The sequence below is a fragment of the Choloepus didactylus genome, chromosome 9 (genome assembly GCF_015220235.1).
Source record: "Choloepus didactylus isolate mChoDid1 chromosome 9, mChoDid1.pri, whole genome shotgun sequence".
NCBI lineage: Eukaryota > Metazoa > Chordata > Mammalia > Pilosa > Megalonychidae > Choloepus > Choloepus didactylus.
Genome location: NC_051315.1, coordinates 105,242,267 through 105,262,825, shown reverse-complemented (window position 1 = coordinate 105,262,825; position 20,559 = coordinate 105,242,267). Strand labels below are relative to the sequence as shown.

Genomic DNA, 20,559 nt, shown 5'->3' with positions numbered 1-20,559 from the left:
CTCAGCCCTAGAACAATGTCTAGCCCTTTAGGACCAAATCAATAGCTTTGGATTAGGATCTGCATAATGAAAATGAACTAAAACCAAATTGTCCTAGAGTTCAGGGAGAAGGTGAAAAGACCCATAGAGTCTAAAATGCAAAGGATGTGACTCTACAAATGTGGAGTTTTCATTTTGCTCAGTGCCAGTCAGTTGTCAGTTTGGAAGGGTAGGGGTGGTGGGGGAGGCTGCATAGTTGGGGAACACGGATGATTACACCCCAGGACTACCTAATCTGAGGGTTTCCAGTTACTGTACCGACTTCTAAAATACTTGCTGCGTGTGGAGCATAGCGGGGAGGGGAGGAGGGAGGCTTTTTTTTTTTTTTTTGCCCCAAGCAACGCTGACTTTGCTCCTATTTCTAGCGAAGGACTTGTCTGTGAATGAGCACCTTGGGGCAATGGCGAAAATGATGACATCCTTTAAAACCAAAACGAAAAACAACCCTCCAGAGGTCTGCCCACTCCGCGCGGGCCAGCTGTCCCTGGGGCCTGCTGGGGGCGGGGAGGGAAGTGTTTCAATCAGTGGCTTCGGGTTAGCCGTTTAAATCCATCTTCCCCCGCCCCCACCACTCTACTCCCTCTTGCTGACAGGTGTTTTCCCAAACTCCCGAGGCTGAGGATTTTGGGGAGTGGCTGAACCAATAAGAGTTCCCTTTGGGGGGGCGGGAGAAAGGGCGTGGCTAGTTGGGTCAGAGCAGGGGCGGGGTTTGAGCGGCTGAGCAGAGCCTGCCTGGTTGCGTGGAAGGTTGTTTTTTTTTTTTTCCCCTACCCTTTTTTTTTTTTTTTTTTTTTTCCCGGAGTCTTATTAATTTCTCTGAGGGGCTGCAGCTGGAGACTGCGGAGCGTTGGAAATGACGCTCGGAGCTTTAATTACCGCAGCCGCCGGACAAGTGTGAGGAAAGCTGAGAGGGAAAAGCACGGGATCCGGGGAGAAGCAAGACGCTTCTCCCCTCTCCGCCCCTTCCCTCCCGATTTGGACTGGAGGTTCGGAGAAGCAGAACAAGGAGCCGAACATAGCCCGGCTGGGGGGAGAGGCCGGAAACCTACCGCCTCTTTGCAATCAACTTTTTTTGGAAACCTTTTTTTCCCCCCTTCCTCTTTATTGTTGACCAACCAGAGAGAGAGAGAAAGTGAGGAGGGAGCGAGAAAGCGAAGGCTCACACGGAGAAATAGCTGCACAGTCCGGCCCGGAGCACCACGCGCACACACTCACGCCCCCCGCAACTCCCGCCCCGGCCCCCGCGCGCAAGGACTCGCTCACCGGTCCTCGGAGCCTGTGCACCGCGCGCGCTGCCAGCCAGCCCCGCTTGGGCCCCACGCGCGTCGGGCTAAGGGATCTCCTTCGCTTGCCAGAGAGGGGATATGCCATTTGGACATGTAATTGGCAGCACGGGATCTGAGACTTCCAAAAATGAAGCTGGCGGCGACAAGACTGTGGGTCTGGGTGAGCCTTTTCGTGGCGGCGGGAACCGTCCAGCCCGGCGCTTCTCAATCAGGTGGGTGGCGGTTCCTCCTTTTCACTCTCCAGCTGTTGAACCTGCTGCCGCAGGCTTGGCTGCCTCCGGCGGCTCCCTCGCCCTCTTCGCGCATCCTGAGACCCTCTCGCTTCCAGGCGTGGAGGAACCACCCGACGGTGGCCTCTTCCGTGGGCTCTCGGTCGCCCCTCTTAACATCCCTAAACTTACCTTGTGTGTGTGTGTAATTTATCGTGAAAAATCGCTCTGCGCCCCTGTTCTCTCTTTTTCCTCTCCTTTATCCCCCTCCTTTCTCGCGCCTAAGCGGGATCCCTTCTGGTGGCTCCTGTTGGTGGGGACGTGAGAGACCCAAAATTCCCATTCAGAGGAGACTTTCCTGTCCGCATCTTGGCCCTCGAGGCAAGAAGCCTGGGAGAAGCGCACAACCCTCGAGCAGCGGAGGGGCTGGGGTCCCCGGGGCGCTTGCCCCGCCGCTTTTGAGCTGGAGGGCAGTGGAGAGTGAAGCTTCGAGAGCGGGACTTTGCACCTGCGTGTGCTGCTGGTGGGCGCTGCACCCCCTGTCGTCCCAGCCTTGCGGGGTTAGACCCGGCTAGAGCCCAGGCTGGGCAGCTGGAGCGCAGCGGGCGGGCGCGCCTCGGCCCGGGGGCCGGAACTCTGGGCCTCCTCGGCTGGCGTCCCGGAGTCTTCGCCCAGTTGAGTTGAGGGGCGCTTGCTTGCCAGCCTGACCTCTTAAGAAAAAAAAAAAAAAAAGGTTTGGCACGCTAGAGTCAGGAGTCTGGACTTCACGTCCGTTGCTGCGTTTGGCTCCGGGAAGAGTTCTTCCTGTAGTTCAACTTGCTATTGGCCGGAGTCCCTCCAACTTCTCTGTTTACAGCCCGACTGGGCTGTCGAGCTGGCCGGTAGCGCAAATTGATTTAACCTCGGGAGGGCGCGGCGGCTGCGCTCGGTGCGCAGCCACTGTTTGCTGGAGAGCTTGAGCCCCAGGTACCTAGACAGGCAAAGGGCTAATTGAACCCCAGAGGCAGCGCAGTGGGGCTGGTGCGCCCGGGCGGGCAGGGCTTCTGACAGCACCTGCCGTACGCGGGAGCGCAAAGTTTCTGACAGTTGAGTTTTCCTGGGGATGAAAGTGGGATAGGAAAGGACTGAGGAGAACCGGTGTCTGACTCGGCCAAAAGGGTGGTGGTGGTAGTGGTGGGGTGCTTTGGAGAGCCAGGGAGATTTCCGGAACCATCCGGGGCGGGTCGCGAGAGCGTGGGAGGCAGCTTGAAGAGATAAAGCCTCAGGGGGTGGCAATAGGGAGAGCTTAGGCCCCCGGAGGGTGTTCTCCTGACCTCAACAAGAAAACAGCACGGTGTAGTTCTCCCGCTCCGCCCCCGCCTCCCCCTCCTTGCCTAGTAAATAACAAGTTATAATCATTGAGGCTTTCAAAATGACCTTCGAATGGCACATGTGCGCCGTTGGTGCTGGCCGTTTGCATCCTCCCAATTACTCGGAATTCTTCATGCATACCAGGTCCTGCGCTGCTCCAACCACCTCCGGAATTACACACCAACACGGACTTGAGATTCCAAACGGCCTCTTAGATACATCCCTTTTTATCTCCCTCCTTTCTCCAAGTCCCTTCATATTTTCCCTCAATGGGTTGATTATGCACATTGACCCATTCAAAAACTGTTGTGACTGACATGCAAGCTTAGCTGAGAAAAATTTCTACGAGGCTACCTACTGGGGGCTGTATGGTTAAGCCTCAGCCGCGGGGGGACCCGACTCCGAGTCCGCAGCAATTTGGTATTAACTGTGCGGCTCGCGGGTTGAGCTATGCCGAAAAGCCCTTTTCAGAATATCTGCAAGGAATGTAATCCAAATTAGTTCTGCAGCTGTCCTTTTCCTCGTTTCAGGCGACGCCGGCTCGCGCCCTAGCTCGTCCCGTGCCTTCTCGCTTCCCCGGGCGAATTGTCAGACCCACAAGTGAGCCCATTTAGAACGTGAGGATTAGCGTGCCATTGTTGCTCTGTGTGTGACTCTGTACTTGAAATTCTAGGGGCACAAAGGCGAGCCTCACTTGTTCAAAACACAAAGTGATATAGATGAAAGGGCCGCACGAAGAAAAGCTCTTGGGTGCATCCCTGGTATAATTGCAACACGCATACTAAGATGATCCACTGGAAACTGTAAATGTCCTTGGGGACTTTTTTTTTTTTTTTTTTAAACCTCCCCCACCCCCACCCTACCGCACCTGGCAGGGAAAGTTCAGCTGATTTTAATGTAGTGCTGTTGTAAAACAAAGCTACTGTCTGGGCTGTGATTGAGGCTCACACTGTGTATTTGTGGCTGCGTATGTGTGTGGCTGTGTGCGCCCTAGTAAATAACGTATTGCGCGTCTCCCCTCTCGCGGTTAGCAGTCAGTAGCAGTTTGGAGGAGTTTGTTTTGGTCCAAATGAGAAATTAAGTGCGGATAAGTAAACTAAGCTGCCAGAGGGCGACAAGATGTTGAGTGAATTGCTTTTAGATGAAACAAATTAAGGAAACGAGGGAAGACAATCTGCTTCTCGCATTATTAGACACGCTTGGAGTTCAGGGGAAAGTGGCATATTTTTGAAATGCTAATTTCTTAAGCAGAAGGAATGCACCTTATTTACAGCTCTATGTGAATGGAATAAAAATATAGGGGGATTCTGTTGTATAGATCTCTGAGATTTTCTTAAAATAATTGTAACTGAAGACGACTTGCATTTATTTATTTATTTATTCTTTTGCATGGCAGAACATTAAGCTTTAGAGAAGACTTTCTAGAGATTCTGAAGGACTTTGCGTTGTCTCCAGTAATTTATTTTATATAAAAATATAGCTGAAGGCCCTACTAGTGCCTTTACCACCCAAAGAAATAATTGCAAAATTTGTCTTCATGTCATTAAAAAATAATCAATATCACCTTTGTACTGGAATAAAATGTATAATAGTACTGAAGTGCACAATCTTACATACCCTTAATATGTAATAGACAAGTTCAATTTGTATTTGCCATTTGCAGGTTACTTAGTCCTGCTTTTCATTTTATAAAAGTCCGCACATTTCCTACCTGTTTACATATAGCATAACGTCTCTAAACTTAGGTGATTTCTACATTTGAAAAGAAAATGTTAGTAAAACTTAGTTAAATGGTGAAAAGGGTATTATATGTATCTTTTAAAAAATCAACACTCTTCCCTACACGTTTACTGTAAGCGCACTCGTACAAATTCTTTTTTCTTTCTTTTGATTTTGAAATTATAGATGTAAAAGGAAACTTTTTTAGAAGAAGGTATCTTATTTTTCTTCAGAGTGCTTCCAAATAAGTTAATACCATTTACCATAAATGAAAATCACTTGAAATACTGTAACTGCAGACTGTTACGATGATGAAGTGAATTACTCTGGTTGTGCCATGATTCCTTTTCTTCTGAAATTTTTTTCTCTTAAAAGCAACTGTCTTTATTTATTTTAATCATACATGCTTAGAAAGTTAAATGTTGAAAATCAAGGCACTTAACGCTTTATATATATTTACATTGTCACTGAAAATGTCTTAATTAAGAAATTACATTTAGGCTATTTACCAGGGCATGCACTTCATGGAAAATTTATGTAGTGTTTACTCTAACCTGAAGATACTAAGTTTGCATTGACTGATTTTTGTAGTTTGCATTCCTTTGAGAGAATATCATATTTCCTCCTAAAAGTGGATTGAAATATTTAGTATTCATGAGCTTTCATCTCTTTGGTTCTTAAATAGAAGTACTATTTTTCATCTGTCTTATGCATTCACCTTTCCATTACTATAGATTCTTTCTTTACATTGTATTATTTATTGAGATTACATGCGGGTATATTTTTTTCCCTCCACCACTAAGTGTATTGTTTTTGTGTGTGTGTCTTTCCCAGGAACCTGCCACTCAACCATTGCAGGAGTCCTCTGAGTCAGTTTTCATTCTTTCATTCTGATAAATCTGATATGGCTGGTTGTCTGGACAATTGCAAGCCATTCCATTGCTCAGGTTTATTCCTGAAAGAAAATACAAAGGCATTGATCCAAGATCACTAGCACATCTCAAAATCCCTGACTCCAAGGCCAAATCTTTCCATAGGGAAGTCCCTCTTTCCCTTTCTATCTCCCTTTTCTCCCCACCTTGACCAAGGAAAAAAGTGGACTGTGGCCATTTAAAAAATATCAGGGATGCAAGGAATAGAGTTATTTCTAAATATTCTCTGAAGCTTCATGATTAGAGCATCTTTAGATAAATGGCTTTATAAGGTGCTTATTTTAGACAATAAATTGAATTAGAGTGCCTTAAGCATTGCAATGCTTTAACTTGGTATCATTTTTCTGTTATTTGAAGCCGGTTATTAAGAAAACCTAACATGTATTCAAAAATAGCAGTGTGTTCTGGGCTTATTTTCCAGTGTTCTGCTGCTTTGGATGCCCATGTGTAATTTGTAAGTGTCCAAAACATAAATAAAGCATATAATCATAAAAAGATATTCTCTACCTGCAAACTTGTCAGAACTTGTTCTGACACAACTCTTTTAAGAGATGCTGTTTTATCGAGATGTTAATATCTGTATTAAAATTAGCTCCACTTTCAAGATTACAGTTCTATAAAAATTATCAAGCATATTCCATTGTTACCTTTCACAGTGATCTACTGAGCATAGTATGCAGGATAGAACTTAATCATATTATGAACTTTTAAAAACAGGTTTTATCATTTTAGACACACTTTATTATGGTACATTTCACCATATGGAACCAAATTGTGTCTTTTATCTAATACTCATTTTCAGAAATATTATAAATATTGTGCAGTTGGAGTAAAACCTTGCTTTTCATGATTTCTAATAAGCCATGGACAATTATAATTTATAGTGAAAATTAATCTCTTTATTTTCCTTTTTCATATTTTTTAAAATAAAAAGATTCTAGATCAATGTGCCCTGAAACTGTAGCTCTACCATATAACTTGAAGAAGATTCTGACTTTCTATTTTGTGGTTAAGTGTGACATAGTTAAGTTTGAGGTGGTTTAAATCAGGATTTCTACATTGTAGGGACATTCTTTCAGTCTCTTCTGAATACCTTGAGCAACCCACTTCATCTCCTTGTAACTTGGCATGTGTGCCTCAGGGGAGAATGCATGTAATGCACTTTCTATCTCTCTACTCTATAGCAGATTTTTGAAAAATGACATTAAAATCTCCTCTGATACTGAGATACATTCCAATAACAAGGTAACTGCTACATTTAAAACATTTATGTATATGTGAATACATATAACGGAAACTTTCTAGCAGACCGTCTCTGCCAGAAAAGCACCAATCTAAATAAAAGAAAGGTTATTGGTTCCAAAGAATTTGTATTTGAATACCGTTTCTCACCAAGATTACTGTTGAGAATTGCTCTATGATCTCTTTAGATTTCGTTGCATATGGCTTTTTCTGAGTTGTTGGTTATTTTGGCGTGTTTATTAAATAAATTGACCTATTTTCTAATGCTTTAATCAAAGCTTCAAAGCCACTTTCTTGTTTCCATATTTGACATTGAAACTATTTTCTATTTGTACTAATTTTTCAAGAGGGAGAGTTGTCTCACTTTTATGGCAGATAGGTGAAGTATATGGATCTTCTGCGACCTAATTCTAAAGTGCTTTTCTGAGCATGTAGTAATTGCTTTATAGTTGTTTTCATTTTTGATAAGTGATTGCTTTGCAGGGCTGTCATTTTGCACAACTCCAGGGGGCATCAGCCACATAGAATTTAATAGGATTGGTGCATGCCTGAGCTGTGGGTAGTGCGGCAGCGCTGCTATTGTGTGATGCTAGAGAATAAAGCATCAGAATAAAAGAAGATTTGGGTTCTGGCCCTGCAACAATTTGCTGTGTCATCTTGGGTTAGATTCCTTGCCTCTGTGTCTCAGTTTCCTCACCTGTATGGTGGTAGCTAAAAGTGATGCCCACAAATGTCTTGAATTTTTGTAATGATTCAGTTAGACAGAAAAAGAATGTATAGCTGTTTTTTTTTTGGGGGGGGGGACCACCTTGGTTTTCAATTATTTTTATAAATGGACTTTTTTTATTTTTATTATTATTTTTTTATTTGCATGTGACTTCATATGTATAGCCTTAGTATCTAAAACAGGTAAAAAGGTAAAAGGAGAGCTGTTTTTATGAAAGCTGCAGCGGGAAGCCAATTTGTGTCCCTGTTTTTGGCGCTGCCCTGCTTCCCTTCCACTGGTGCCTTGGATTGGCTTCACAGAACTCCATTCCCGTTTAGTAACCACTGATCTAATCCAGTTTACAGGAAGGAAACTGGGACGCACAGGAAAGTTGGGTGACATGAGTTAGTGGCTGCTTCTTAACACCCAATTTCATTATCTTTAACATTTATGGAAGTACTTGAAAATTTGCAGACACTAGAGGGAGGGAGAGAAAGAAGGAAGGAAACAGGGAGGGAGGGAGAGAAGGAGGGAGAATGAATGAATAAATGGTTGTGATATTTTAAAAGAAAATTGCAAAGTTGAAACAAAAACAAATGAAATGGATCCATGGGGCTAATTATCATATTGTGAAGTTCCTTTCAGAGGGAAGACTGTGAGATCCTCAACTTCTTTAATTTATCTTTAGGAATTATTCTTTGATTATATTTCTAACCCATGGCATATTAAGATTAAAGAGATAAAACAATTTTAAGACATAGTTTTGTAAGAAGATATATTTATCTGGTTAGGCCTATTATTATGGATGTCAGAATTTTGACCATGAAAGTCAGGGAGGAGCAACCTCTACTAATATCTGTATATAATAGCACCTTCAATAGTTCCTCTTCATAAACAACTAAACACTTTATGAAGATGACCAACAAATGAGAATGGTGATTCTTCCATTCTGTGATAAGTAATATGCATCCTTAAATAAAATGAATTGTGAAGGATAATAGGGGGTTCCTCATTATTAATTAACTGGTGGAGACCCTTAACATGCCAATCCATGGGTATACTTCAGATTCATCCAGGCCTATCCTCAGACACAAGGTTCTTTACTGTTTTCTTTGTGATTTCTATTAAGTCAAAGCTATATTCTTGGAACAAGTGCATATGCAAGGCTTTGAGTATTGAGACTTTATAAATTTGTTTCTATGGCACGTTTTCTTCCCTTTAGTTGGCTTCTGCCAGATACTGCCTCTGGGCCTTGTGATTTTGCAATGTTGTTGATCTAACCTTAATTCTCTCTGGTTGTGACTGAGTTCCTTAGGTGCCTGGGCTTTCTCAACCATGATCAGCATTCTCATGGGTTTTAGCAATAGAAGGGATGTTTGAAACTTGTTTTGGCAGGAACAGTCACTTCCTTTTAGGAATTTGAGATGAAAAGGACCCCCATAAAACTTTTTGTGCAACATCATTAAACATCGCCCTTGAGAAATAACTCAGTATCATTACTGTTAATCATGTTATTTCCAATATTGTTGGGTTACCGAAGCATATTAAAAACCAATAAAAATGTGCAAGACTTGGTTTCTGATTTCAAAGAGTTAAAGTAATGGAATTAAGGTGATATAAAGGTTTATATGTATTTCATTTGGAACATAGTCTAAGGGTATTTAAAAAGAAGAAAATGAATGCTACAGTAAACACTCGTTTATTTTCCAAAATGATCAGAGTTGAAAATAATCCATTTCATCTGCTGAAGCTTTATTACTCTTCTGACCTTTACTCGAGTCTGGTCTTGTGTACATCACATATAGGTGAATATCTAAGTCTTAAGCTTTTAGGTTACAAGTGGGGATGGTAAACCTGCAGACATATCTGCTAGTTAGTCTCCTAGTCTTCTACCGTCTGTGGAGGGTATCGCTTGACTGGTTAGCACTGAAAAAAAATGGCAACAGATTGTCCAGGTTCTGTGATGATATTTAGTATGACTACCACTTGAGCAATAAGTTGTGCAGTCTCCATCCCAGGGATTGGTCCCCTGTAGCAGACGGGTGCCTGATACAGGTCATGGATGGCAGTGACTATTTTGCTTTAGGCGAACTCTCCTGTTACTAAAATCTTTCTTTGTCATTATTTCCTCTTTTTCCCCTTAGGCTTAGAGAATATGAGAATATGAGTTTCTTTCTGTAGGGACCTATGAAAACCAAATAAAAATAAAACAAAATAATATTTCTTTTAGACACATACTTTCATTTTCAGGAGGTCCTTTTATCTAGTCATTTTGTCTAGAACTAGAGCGAGTAAGCAATTTTTTAAAGGAAAATGTTTGCGTGCCTTATTGAAATGTACTTCCTAAGACTTCTATAAGCCACACGTAGTCTTTTATAACATCAGAGCAGGGCTATTGCAAGATCATTCCTGGTCTCCTTGCTTCTTCCTCCAAGACCTCTGTCCCGTCATGGCCGGGACCATTCCTACTAGTATACTTTACCTTACTTTCTATTCAGAAACTTTCAAGGAAGTCCAACTTCTAAATTTCAAAGCCTGCTAAAATACTCTTCAATTTCCTTTTTAGTCCTCCCTCAGAGTTTCTTAAGATGTATTCTAAGAACCAGACTGACCTAATCAATATTCCATGATTATGCTTCGTTCATTGGTTTTTGCTTTTGCTGACTCCATTCCCTGGAATTCATGGCTTATGGTGCCTCTGCCCATCTGGACCTTCAAAACGTTTAAATTCCACTTTAAATAGCACGTCCTTACTTACATCTCCCTTCATCGACTATCCTAGCCTGTGACGCTTACCTCTACCACTTACCTGGCATTTAATGCTAAACTAAGCTATAATTTTAACTTTTTAAGCCAAGTCTTTGTATCCCTTGTATCCCTTGCAAGGACTAATGCAATGCTATGTACATAGTAATCTCTTTAAAAATATTTTTTTAAAATCAAACAATAATATGCATGTGCTGAAACAATTTTAAGCTCATTCACAAATGGTTATTATTTGTAATTAAACCATATAGTGCACAAAGTAAGCAGTTCTAAAAACATAATTATAGAATTCTTAATAATAGATATTAGGCATGTTTACCCTGGGAATTTCTTTGGTTGCTTTCTTGAGTTTCCTAGGGTATCTCTTTCAATGGAGTGTTTCTAAGACTATATCATTTGTCCCCATTCCCATTTTTAGTTTGCTCATAATATGGTACAAAGTATTTCTTTGGCTTTTATTTTTGGCAAGTTAAGTATATGTGAATACCATTCTTAAAACATGTAACTTGCCCACTATTTTTATGTGACTGTTCTATTGCTACTTATTACTTACCTCCCATTTCTTATTTTAATCAATTTTAGCAATAAGTGTGTATTGTCCCACCAGTGTATATTCAGATTCATGTTAGCAGTTGGGGAGGACCTACAACAAGCCCAAGGTGCCAACTTTTGCCTTCTCTTAAAGAAGAATAGATGAGGCTAATAAAATACAATACAAAAAATGTTTTTACATGGTTTTCCAAACTCTTGGGGGGAAAATTTGCCTCCAGATAAATGCTAATAACTATTTCATATATATATATATTAAAAAAAAAGATTTAAGACAATCGGGCTTTTTTCTTATTCCTAGATATACACGATAATACAACTTTGTTATAACTAAAATTTCTCAGTATCTTAAAATAGACAACTAGATGTATGCCTGCCATTTAAAAAGAATCCTGTAAAGGAAGCGCTTGCAGCATAACTGAAGTGAGAGGTGACAGGATTCTCTTACCTACCCTTTTAGATGATTCACTCTGCATTCTGAACATTGGTGAAATGATTACAGTACTTTAAAGGATCAGATTCTACCAGCAAAAATGTTCTTCTAGACATTTTTTTCTCAAGTTAACAGATTTTAGGAAACTGTTCACCTTTCTAGGCCACTAGGGTGCACTAATTGTACCATCATTTATACTGGCCTGAAGGAGTTAAAGTAACTTTCAAAATTACTTAATGGTTTTCATAGTAATTATTAATGAGAGAATTGGGCATGGAGCTATCAGTACTTTTGTCTGAAAATCTTTAAGAACTTTTCTGATTTTTTTCTCCCTAAGAATCCATGAGAAGAAAGTCCGCATCAGGAATGAATTGTTCCTACTTTATAGATGAGGAAAGAGAGATATAAGGAAATAGTATGAAAGTGGTCAGCTAACGGTTCAGCCAGTCTGATACAGTTACTTACCTGCCCTGTCTGCTGGCCTTGCCTTCTGTTTCTCAGCTTTCTGCATACCTACCTTACAGACATAAAAGATAGTGAGGGCTCTCAAAGGCAAGTTTCCTCCATTCCACCTGTCCTACTCTGTGAGAAGGGAGGCCTAGCACTCAGACCCTTCTGTCTTCTGGACAACAGCTTTTTCTGCTTTCCTTGCAACCACATGAAGAAACCTGTATAATGAATCAATCACTTAAGGAGTCCTCAGGCTATTCTGTGTTTTTTCTCCTTCATTGTATTTTGAATTCCTTTTTTGTATTGTGTGTGTTATGGAAACCATCCTGTAAGCCTTGTCTTGACAAAACTTCAAAGCAGGGGTAAGTATAAGATTTTGGAGCCTGAATTTGGACAATTTACGGGACCTCTTTAAAAACAATACAAATGTAGAAAGGCAAGATTAGATACAGAGACTTGGAAGGTACCAATGAATGAGCGGGGCCCTGGAGCTAAAGTTTTTTTTTTTTTAGCTGTATGGCAAATCTGCCTATGTTTGAAAAATATACATTTTAGGAAATAGTATTCTCTGTCTTTTAACTCTGAATGTTGAATGCCACTACATATTTTTTTTTTTCTGGTACCTGTAATTAGAGTCCAGTATTGTAGAAGAATACACTGCTTTGAGAAAAAAAATATGTGGAGTAAAATCACACTGTTAAGCCATTCAGTATATCTGTGAATGAAATAGTGTATGAGATAATTTGCAAAATATCTTTCCTGAATATGGGCATTCCTAAACCAGGTATATATCTATTTGTTGACATCATAATTTAAAAATGTGTCACATAATACTGTCTCTTCCACAGTTTTGTAGTTTATAAAGGTTGCCAGTTTTGGTATATAGAAGCCTATATTATTAAGGCTCTGCCCCTTGAAATATAGCTCATTGATTTGTAATCATTTGTTGTTAAGCACAGATAAAAATCCATCTTTGACTTTTATCCTCTTGCTAAGTTAAATGTGACCGTTTTAACTGCAGTAGACATTATTACTAGCTGTGAATGACACAATGTATCTAAATTAAAATCGGTAGTCAGGGTGTGCAGATCTTTGGTGATATTTTTAACTAATTAACATATTTAAAAAACAATAAAAGGATTAATAATTCAAAATCAGCTAAACAGTTAATATTTCCCAGTTGTTAACTTTAGATTTAGCAGCCCGTTGTCCCTAGTGATGTATCAAAACTTCTAAAAATGTTCTTGGAATTAATGGAAACTGAAGTGATTTTTATTCAGATATAATTGTTTAGTGGTCTCCCCCCCTTTTTTAAAGGAAAGGATGAAAACTGAAAGTATAAAAAGTTTCAAGATGAATTGAAATAAGACAAAATATTTTATGCAACTGTTGATGAAAGGCACATTAATTATTTTTTCTGTACTTACTATATTGCTTGTGGCTAGAATTAGCACACCATGAGCCAGAGAAAGAGATAAGACAGACAGAATGGCATGCAGCTAATTTTATTTAGCAAATTTGGATCTGATACATGCTATTTTACTCCTGTGAACAGATTCAGTCACTTTTTTGAAAGGTATGGATGAAGTTTGTCTCCCAAAGTTTAACAGCTTTCACTCCTGTATTTATAGGCTCTATAAAAATAAATTTCTGTAAGCACTATATTTCTAACTGGCAGGATGAGCACTGTAAAGGTAGATTTATTAATGAGAAAAAAGGAAGAACAAAGACAATTCAATTGTTTCAAGTCTGCAGAAAATAAAATATGTCAAAATATCCAAAATATCTTTGTCTCAAGAACATATAGTGTGGGCTTTTTATATTCATGGATTTTTACTACTTATAAGTGAATCAGAAGGTCCATTATTTTTCCTGACATAAACATTTGAATCTGTTATATGGTTAGATTCATTCTGGAGCTGGTCATTCATCTGCTAATGGGATCTATTTTAATGATCACAATGTGGCTATAAACTAAAAGCAAGCAACCAACCAAGGTTTGGTCTTTGTGAAAGAATGACAACATGCAACAGAATACCTTTTAGTGAAATTTCTAAAAGAGGCTAACTTGTGTGAGAAAATGATCACAAAACATATAACACATGATGGAAATGTGATTAATGAAAAAGTCAGGAATCTGCAATAATATCCATATTTGGAAAGATTTCAAGACACAGTCCTCAGGGTCTTTTCAGAGAGAGTGAATTGTAGAGTAGCCAAAGTATTGTAATGTTATTTATATATCTGTTAGAGCTTTGTCATGGCTCAAGACTACATTCTCCATAATCAAGCTCACTGTAGAGACTAATTGTTACATTCATGAATTGTTTACCTCGTCATATTTCTGGTAGTTGTTTCAAGGTTAACTTTTTTTTTTTTTTTTTTCAGACAGCGTCTCCTTTGATTAAGGTCTGTAGAAATTGTATATGCACTTTTATAGCACATGCAGGTTTTAAATTAAGACATCTTTGATTTTATAACCAAGTGAAGATCAAATGCTTTCCAATGTTTCCTACTTAAATATATGAAAAATAAATTATTAACCTTGAAAATTTTAAAGAGAATCTCAATCTGTATTTTGATTTATACTAGAAATATGGAGACTTTTTTTTGGTGTTTTCAAAATCTTATAAACCTTGTGTAGGGTATGAGGAACAAAGTACATTCCATTGCCAGGGTTAATACACAGCAGGTGTATGTGTCTTATGACAGTACTGACTGTTAATATATTGAAATACCTTCTTATCCATTTGTGTTGCCCAGGTCCCTCCCTTGCAATCCTTCCCTCAGGTTTTACCTGCTCAATAACTAAAGAGTAAACTGGCAAATTAGTGCATCTTCAGGTCTCTGGACTGGCATATATATGCCTGTAATCCATTCTGACGTGCCTTTGCATTCCAGTTGTTTAGGTACTTTGAATAATACCCTTACACATAATGAAAAGTTTTCCCTATTTAAAAATAATATGAATATGAGTAGTATCATACTAACTTTGCAGTTAAGTATTAGTCATTTTGAGGAATGCATGATTCTTTAAGTGTGTTATGGCATAGATGCCTTTTTATATGACTTAAGGTTAGAAAATAAATGGCTTAAAAATGATAGGAAGGGTTTTGCTGATCTCAAGATTGAATTATCTCAGGAGAAAATCACATGAATAGGCTGCAAAAGGACCCAAGTAAAACAGATGCTATGGATTTTCCTGAGAGTGAACTTAGAGACTGATGTCTTTGGGCCTATAAATTGGGCTGCTGAAGGATCACAACACTTTGCATTCGCGATGGCCATCATCCATGTGGTAATAGACACATTTTGTGCATGTATTAATTAGAATGAACAGTTATCTGGCAATGTGTCAGCTGTCACAGGTGTGTGCATTGAGTCATAAGAATATGGGAATATCTCCTGAGGGAACCTCACCTACTCTTTTAATTTCTGATGGGTTAGGAGAAGGAAAAAAAATACAATTTCATAAGTTTTATTAAAAAATCAAAGTATAATATTGTGATTACCATCTTGGCAACTTAGATTTGGATGTGATTTATTTTTCTGCATAGAAGACTATATTACTGTGGAATAACTGAGTGCCATTTTATCTGAAGAATGAAGCAAGGGAGACACAAAGGATGGTAAAGAGGAGGCTTGGGAAGGGGACGTAACTATCTTCAGTAGTTGGAGGGCTGTTACACACAAGAGGGATTAATGCTGTTCTCTGTAGCCTTGGAGAGCAGAAACATAAACAGCTGTTTGAAATTGTAGGGCTTCAGATTTCAGTTGAATACCGCCAAGGGGTTTCTCATAGAGCTTCCCAAAGTTGGACTGGTCTTTCCTGGGAGGTAGTGAGTTCCTTCATGTGTGGGGTGGTAAACTCTGATCTAACCTGTTCTGTGATGATGAGGAATGAATGAAGCAGCTGAGGAACAACTGGTCAGTGATGTTGGGTTGGGATCGGGTTCCATGACTTCAGAGTGCCCTTCCAGCCCTGAGGATCTGTCACAAGCACACCATGCTTGGTCTCTGAAAAAGAGAGGCAGTGAAACCCATACTCCTTCCCTCTATGGCTAGGATTCCCACACAACTGCTTTCATCATTCTACCTGCCCCTCATAGATAGGTGTGTTCATGAATTTAAAAAAAAAAATTTTTTTAATATCAAAGAGTTTACTATGATTTTTCCTCAGCAATTTTATATTAGGCATTCACATTTCTGATTCATTGAATTATTATCAGTAAGTCACTCTCAAATTGGAAAAACACCACATGCGCACAATAGGATAAAAATATACAAGCTTGAAATATATATACTTCATTGTTCCCGTTTGTGCTGGCAGATGCTTATAATACTGGGCCTGTCTAAATGGGAGTTTAGTTATGTAGGTAAGAAGGTAGGAACAGGGTTAGACACAGCAGTGAGTAAGAAAAATAGGCATGGAATTGGAGGTGGAGGTTAAAGGGTATTTGAGAACTAATAGCAAAAGAGAAGCACGTCCCTAAGGGAACGGAAAACACAAAGACATAAAAAGATGAAAACACATAAGCGTCTACCACTTCATTCCAAATAAAGTAGACCTTTATTAGGAGACTTGTTTTGCTTCAAGGCATTTGATATTTCAGTCTCTTTTACTACCGTGTTTGGATCTACACTGTAAGATATACTCTAAAAAAATGTTTTGTCTATCTCTGTTGTGGCCATTCTTTTAACATTCTTTTTGTTTCCCCTCCATGAAAACTGCACTTCTGTCATATACTACCATCTGCCTTAAGTCTTTATGATTCACCATCTTTCTTCATATACAACCATTTTTATGGCTTCTATATGCCAAGCACTATCTGTGCTGGCACTTTTATGCATTACCTCTGGTTTCTCTAAATTCTGCTTGGTAGGTGGCATGAATCCCATTTTATAGAAAAGGAAATAGAGACTCATAATTATGTACTTGGCCAAGATCATAGAACCACTTTTCAATAGAGGCAGTATTCTTACAATCAATGTAACTATTATTGGATATACACTAGACTTAGATTATGGTTCTCTTTAAATGGTTATCTTTAACGAGGCAATGTGTGACGATAACCCACTCAACACAAAGTAAGTCTTTCCCAAGGTCCTATCTAGTCTTGGTGTCTTTCATCACCTATTTGTCTTAGTTTCTGTGTGGATTTTCTGAGCTCTTACCCGTTCAGTCTTCCCTATCGCTACTGTCTATTGGGGATCTCACTTGGATATACTAGTGTTTCCAACTCAACCTGTCCACAGTTTTACTGACTGCTTCTCACAATTCAATATGGTTTTCTTATCTTAATTGGTATAAACTTCTGTAAGCCACAAATTACCTCTTAATTGCTAAAAAGCCTAGAAATAATATCTAATATTTATTAAAAGCCCATTATGTGAGGTATTGTCCTAAGCATGTGTCACATAATATATCACCTAATCTTTACAACATGAACATGATTGTCCTCATTTTACAGACGAGGAAACAGAAACATACAGAGGTTAAATAACTTGCCAAATTGTGCAGGTGGCAGATCAACGAAGCAAATCCAGTTGTCTTGGACTCCATGGCTTAGGCTACTATTTATTTTGCATTTTAAATATGAAAATAAACTAAAACCCTTTAGTGTATTGACAATGTAGATTAATTTATTAACCCTTTCAGGCCATTAAATTATTTTATTTGATTTCAGTCATAATTATTAATAACCTGGTATATTTGTGAATGTGCCAAATACGGAAATAGGCTCAATTATATTAACAGTATATGCCACTCTTCTATTTTCACATTATAGTTTCTATACTTTTAAAACACTTCAGATAGAGTAACCATTTCTGCCACATTTTAAAATTGATAATGTGAAATAAAAGATTGCAAAGAGTTAGTAAAGCAGAGATTAAACAGAGATACCTAAGAATCAAATAACCTACTTTTAATCCTAATCGTGTGACTATGGGTTAATCATTTAATCTTTTTAGCTTTAATATTTTCATATAAAAATGGAATCTTATGTTAATATCAACTTCATATTTGTGAGGATTAAATGAGATAATGCATGTGAAGCAATATCAGGCACATAGTATACGTTCAATAAATGTTAATTATACATATATGGGATAATATTATTATTAATAGTATGATATCCATGGCACTTAAAAGCAAAAAAGACACTATCTTAAGTTTAAAAGTGCAAAATACTGAATTTGAAAAAGATCATGGGCTTTCCCTTTCTTATAATTTGTACTTAGTTGTGTGCCCTATATTTTTAAAAGGTGATGCAATATTGGTTCATAGAATGATTGTACATTTGCACTAACATGGGCACTGTAAGCAGACTGGGGAAGAATTTCTCTCTCTGGGGGGAGTTTTCTCAAATCATTTTCCCTTCATATTCTGTTTTTATAGTTTTGGTATTAAAAAAAAAAGACTTAGACAGTTTTGTTCCAAAGATTTATGTTTACCTGGCAAACTCAAATCCTCTGTCCTTTCATCCTTATTGTTTTCTAAAGTGCCTTCAGGAGAAAATGGCTTTTAATCAAATTCATGAGATAACTTTTTATGTTACATTTTATAGGCATTTAAACTTTTCAAGATAGGGCACAACTAATATAATCTATGACTGAATGAATTTTTGGAAAAAATTCTGCATGCTAGAGCAAAAATTTTCACGATCTATACACAAATACTGAGCAGATTTTGCCACATAGAGGATCATCAGTAAATTGTTGTGATTAAGTGTTTTCCCTATATCATGGTTTTTATACACTCATTTAGATAATTGAGGAATGAGAAAAAGGCTATGTATGACATCAAAGTTTTTAACACAGAGCTCTGCCAACAGTGCCTACTCGCTGACTAATGTCAAAACATTTCATGTCTTACATACTTAGGAAAAGTATTACAATGGGAAAAGCAATTCCTACTTTTCTGAAGTTGACTGCTTGCTTTTACGCAACAATCTCAAACTCCCTACATCCAGTGAGTTAGAGAAAGAAAACAGTTATTTTTAAAATTTAATAATATGGAATACTTCAAGGATCCTATGAATTGTCCATTTTGGATAAAATGAAAATAGGTAGACTGAGAGGTCGGTAGAAATTTCATTCAAAAGTTCCACCACATGTTGTTATCTTATTCAGCTGACAGGTGGTGCTCCAGAACAAAATGGGCAGCAGGGATGTGTGATCAGGTTTCTAGCAGAGTTTCCTGGGCATACCATGGGTTAAAATAAAATTGGAATAAAGACCTCTTTATGTTGCAGTGGAATTACCGACAATTTAAAATGTGATCATAGTAACCCAACAAATTAATTGTCACATGCCAATGCCCTCTTAAATTTTAAATGTGCTTTGGATGCTTTTGGCCCTGGCTGGGATGGAGATTTCATGCAGCTACAATTATACTTTTTACTAAAATGCAAACAGATAAACTGCAATATTAAATCATAATCCAAGTCAATGTCACTAATTTTCCTCCTTTGATTTTGTTATTATTTTTCATTATTATGACATTCTCTTTAACCTAAGGTTGATCACAAATTCAGAGGACAAAAGTGTTATCAGCACAAAGACATTTAAGAAGACAGTTTTTTCCAGTTAGCATGATCTATTTTAAATGAAGATATCGTGAGTATACTGGACTCCATGAATGCATTCCATAAATGACAATTTTTGTTACTATGGTAACCCTTCACCAGGTATTTGGTGTTGCAATTTGTGTTAGTCTTATTCTACAATGAAGATGGTAACGTAATGGAAATGAGAGTAATTAACATTAAAGGTGTGAGTTTAAAGAAAGAAGATATGCTGACTTTATGAGAGAAACAGGGACATAGGACAGGGTAAGATAGACTGCTGGAGATGAAATGTAACCAGCCAGCCTCTCCTCGCTTTGTCTCACTCATGCTGGCTTTTGTTTCAGGTCCTCTTGTCCTCCACCCATGAGTGGTTCTAATTGCATCCATGAAGCAGGAACCAACTCATTCTGCTCTTACAAAGCAGCCTTAATCTTTCACTGCCAGTCAACAGTCAACCTAGAAACCAGCCTAGGAAGTGTCTTTCTCAGTAGAAAGGGCAGTCAAATTCTATTAGTTTTTACTAATTTTGACTTGCTTATGTAAACCGTATCATTGTAAATTTAAAGTACTCTGGTAAAAGTTTGTTAGGGTTTCATGTGTTTCTGATTGAACTCCCCTCCACCCTACCACCATACGTCAAAGCAGTTTTCTTCTTTTCTACCTGTACATTTTGAGCAGTTTGCCGTGATTCTGTGTCTGAGTTCCTCGATGCTTGTGATCAGCTACTTTAACCCTTCAGTAGTGATTTGATATGTACTCTTAATCTCTGTGTAGCACTTTGGATTTTTAACTTTTATTGCCTGTTGATAGCTTGGGCATAGCTCTCACAGCGTGGAAATAAAAGGCACAGAGCTTCAGTTGTATAAATGTTGCTGAGGTGCTGTTGCTGTGGTGCATCTAACATTCAAATCTGAAAAACAAAAAAGAAAGATCTCTTCAAACTTTGGATGAATGGGTCCAGTTTTTAATTTATCATTTAATTTAATAAGGTTTGCTACCCTTAAGGGAAAAACCTCAGTTGAAGAGTTTCATTTCTAGGAGGAATTAACTTCTTAAAGTTATGAAACTTGAACATTCCTAAACTTTTGTAAACATTCTTTTAGACTTTATTTTTGTACTGCTTATTTAGCTTTTGCAAAATTACTGTAAGTAGTTTGTGGAAATATCTGCCTGAAATAAATACAGCTTAAAAGTAGAAAATTATTGATTTTTAAAATGAAATATTTTCCTCATATTTTAGTGAGGCCAATTTCCAATAGCCATTTTTATTTACCTTTAGCATTTTAAGCAGTAGCTTTAATATCACC

At 38.5% G+C, this 20,559-nt stretch overlaps 1 protein-coding gene across 3 annotated transcripts in view; it reads left to right on the top strand.

The window, feature by feature from the left end:
• The first annotated feature begins 866 nt into the window (after positions 1–866).
• ERBB4 (erb-b2 receptor tyrosine kinase 4) overlaps positions 867–20,559 on the top strand; it is a 1,164,817-nt gene continuing 1,145,124 nt past the window's right edge. For all 3 annotated transcript variants that reach the window (XM_037849192.1, XM_037849193.1, XM_037849194.1), the window contains exon 1: positions 867–1,537. In XM_037849192.1, coding sequence (XP_037705120.1) covers positions 1,453–1,537 — 85 coding nt within the window. In that variant the 5' untranslated portion in view covers positions 867–1,452. The remainder of the gene's footprint in view (positions 1,538–20,559) is intronic.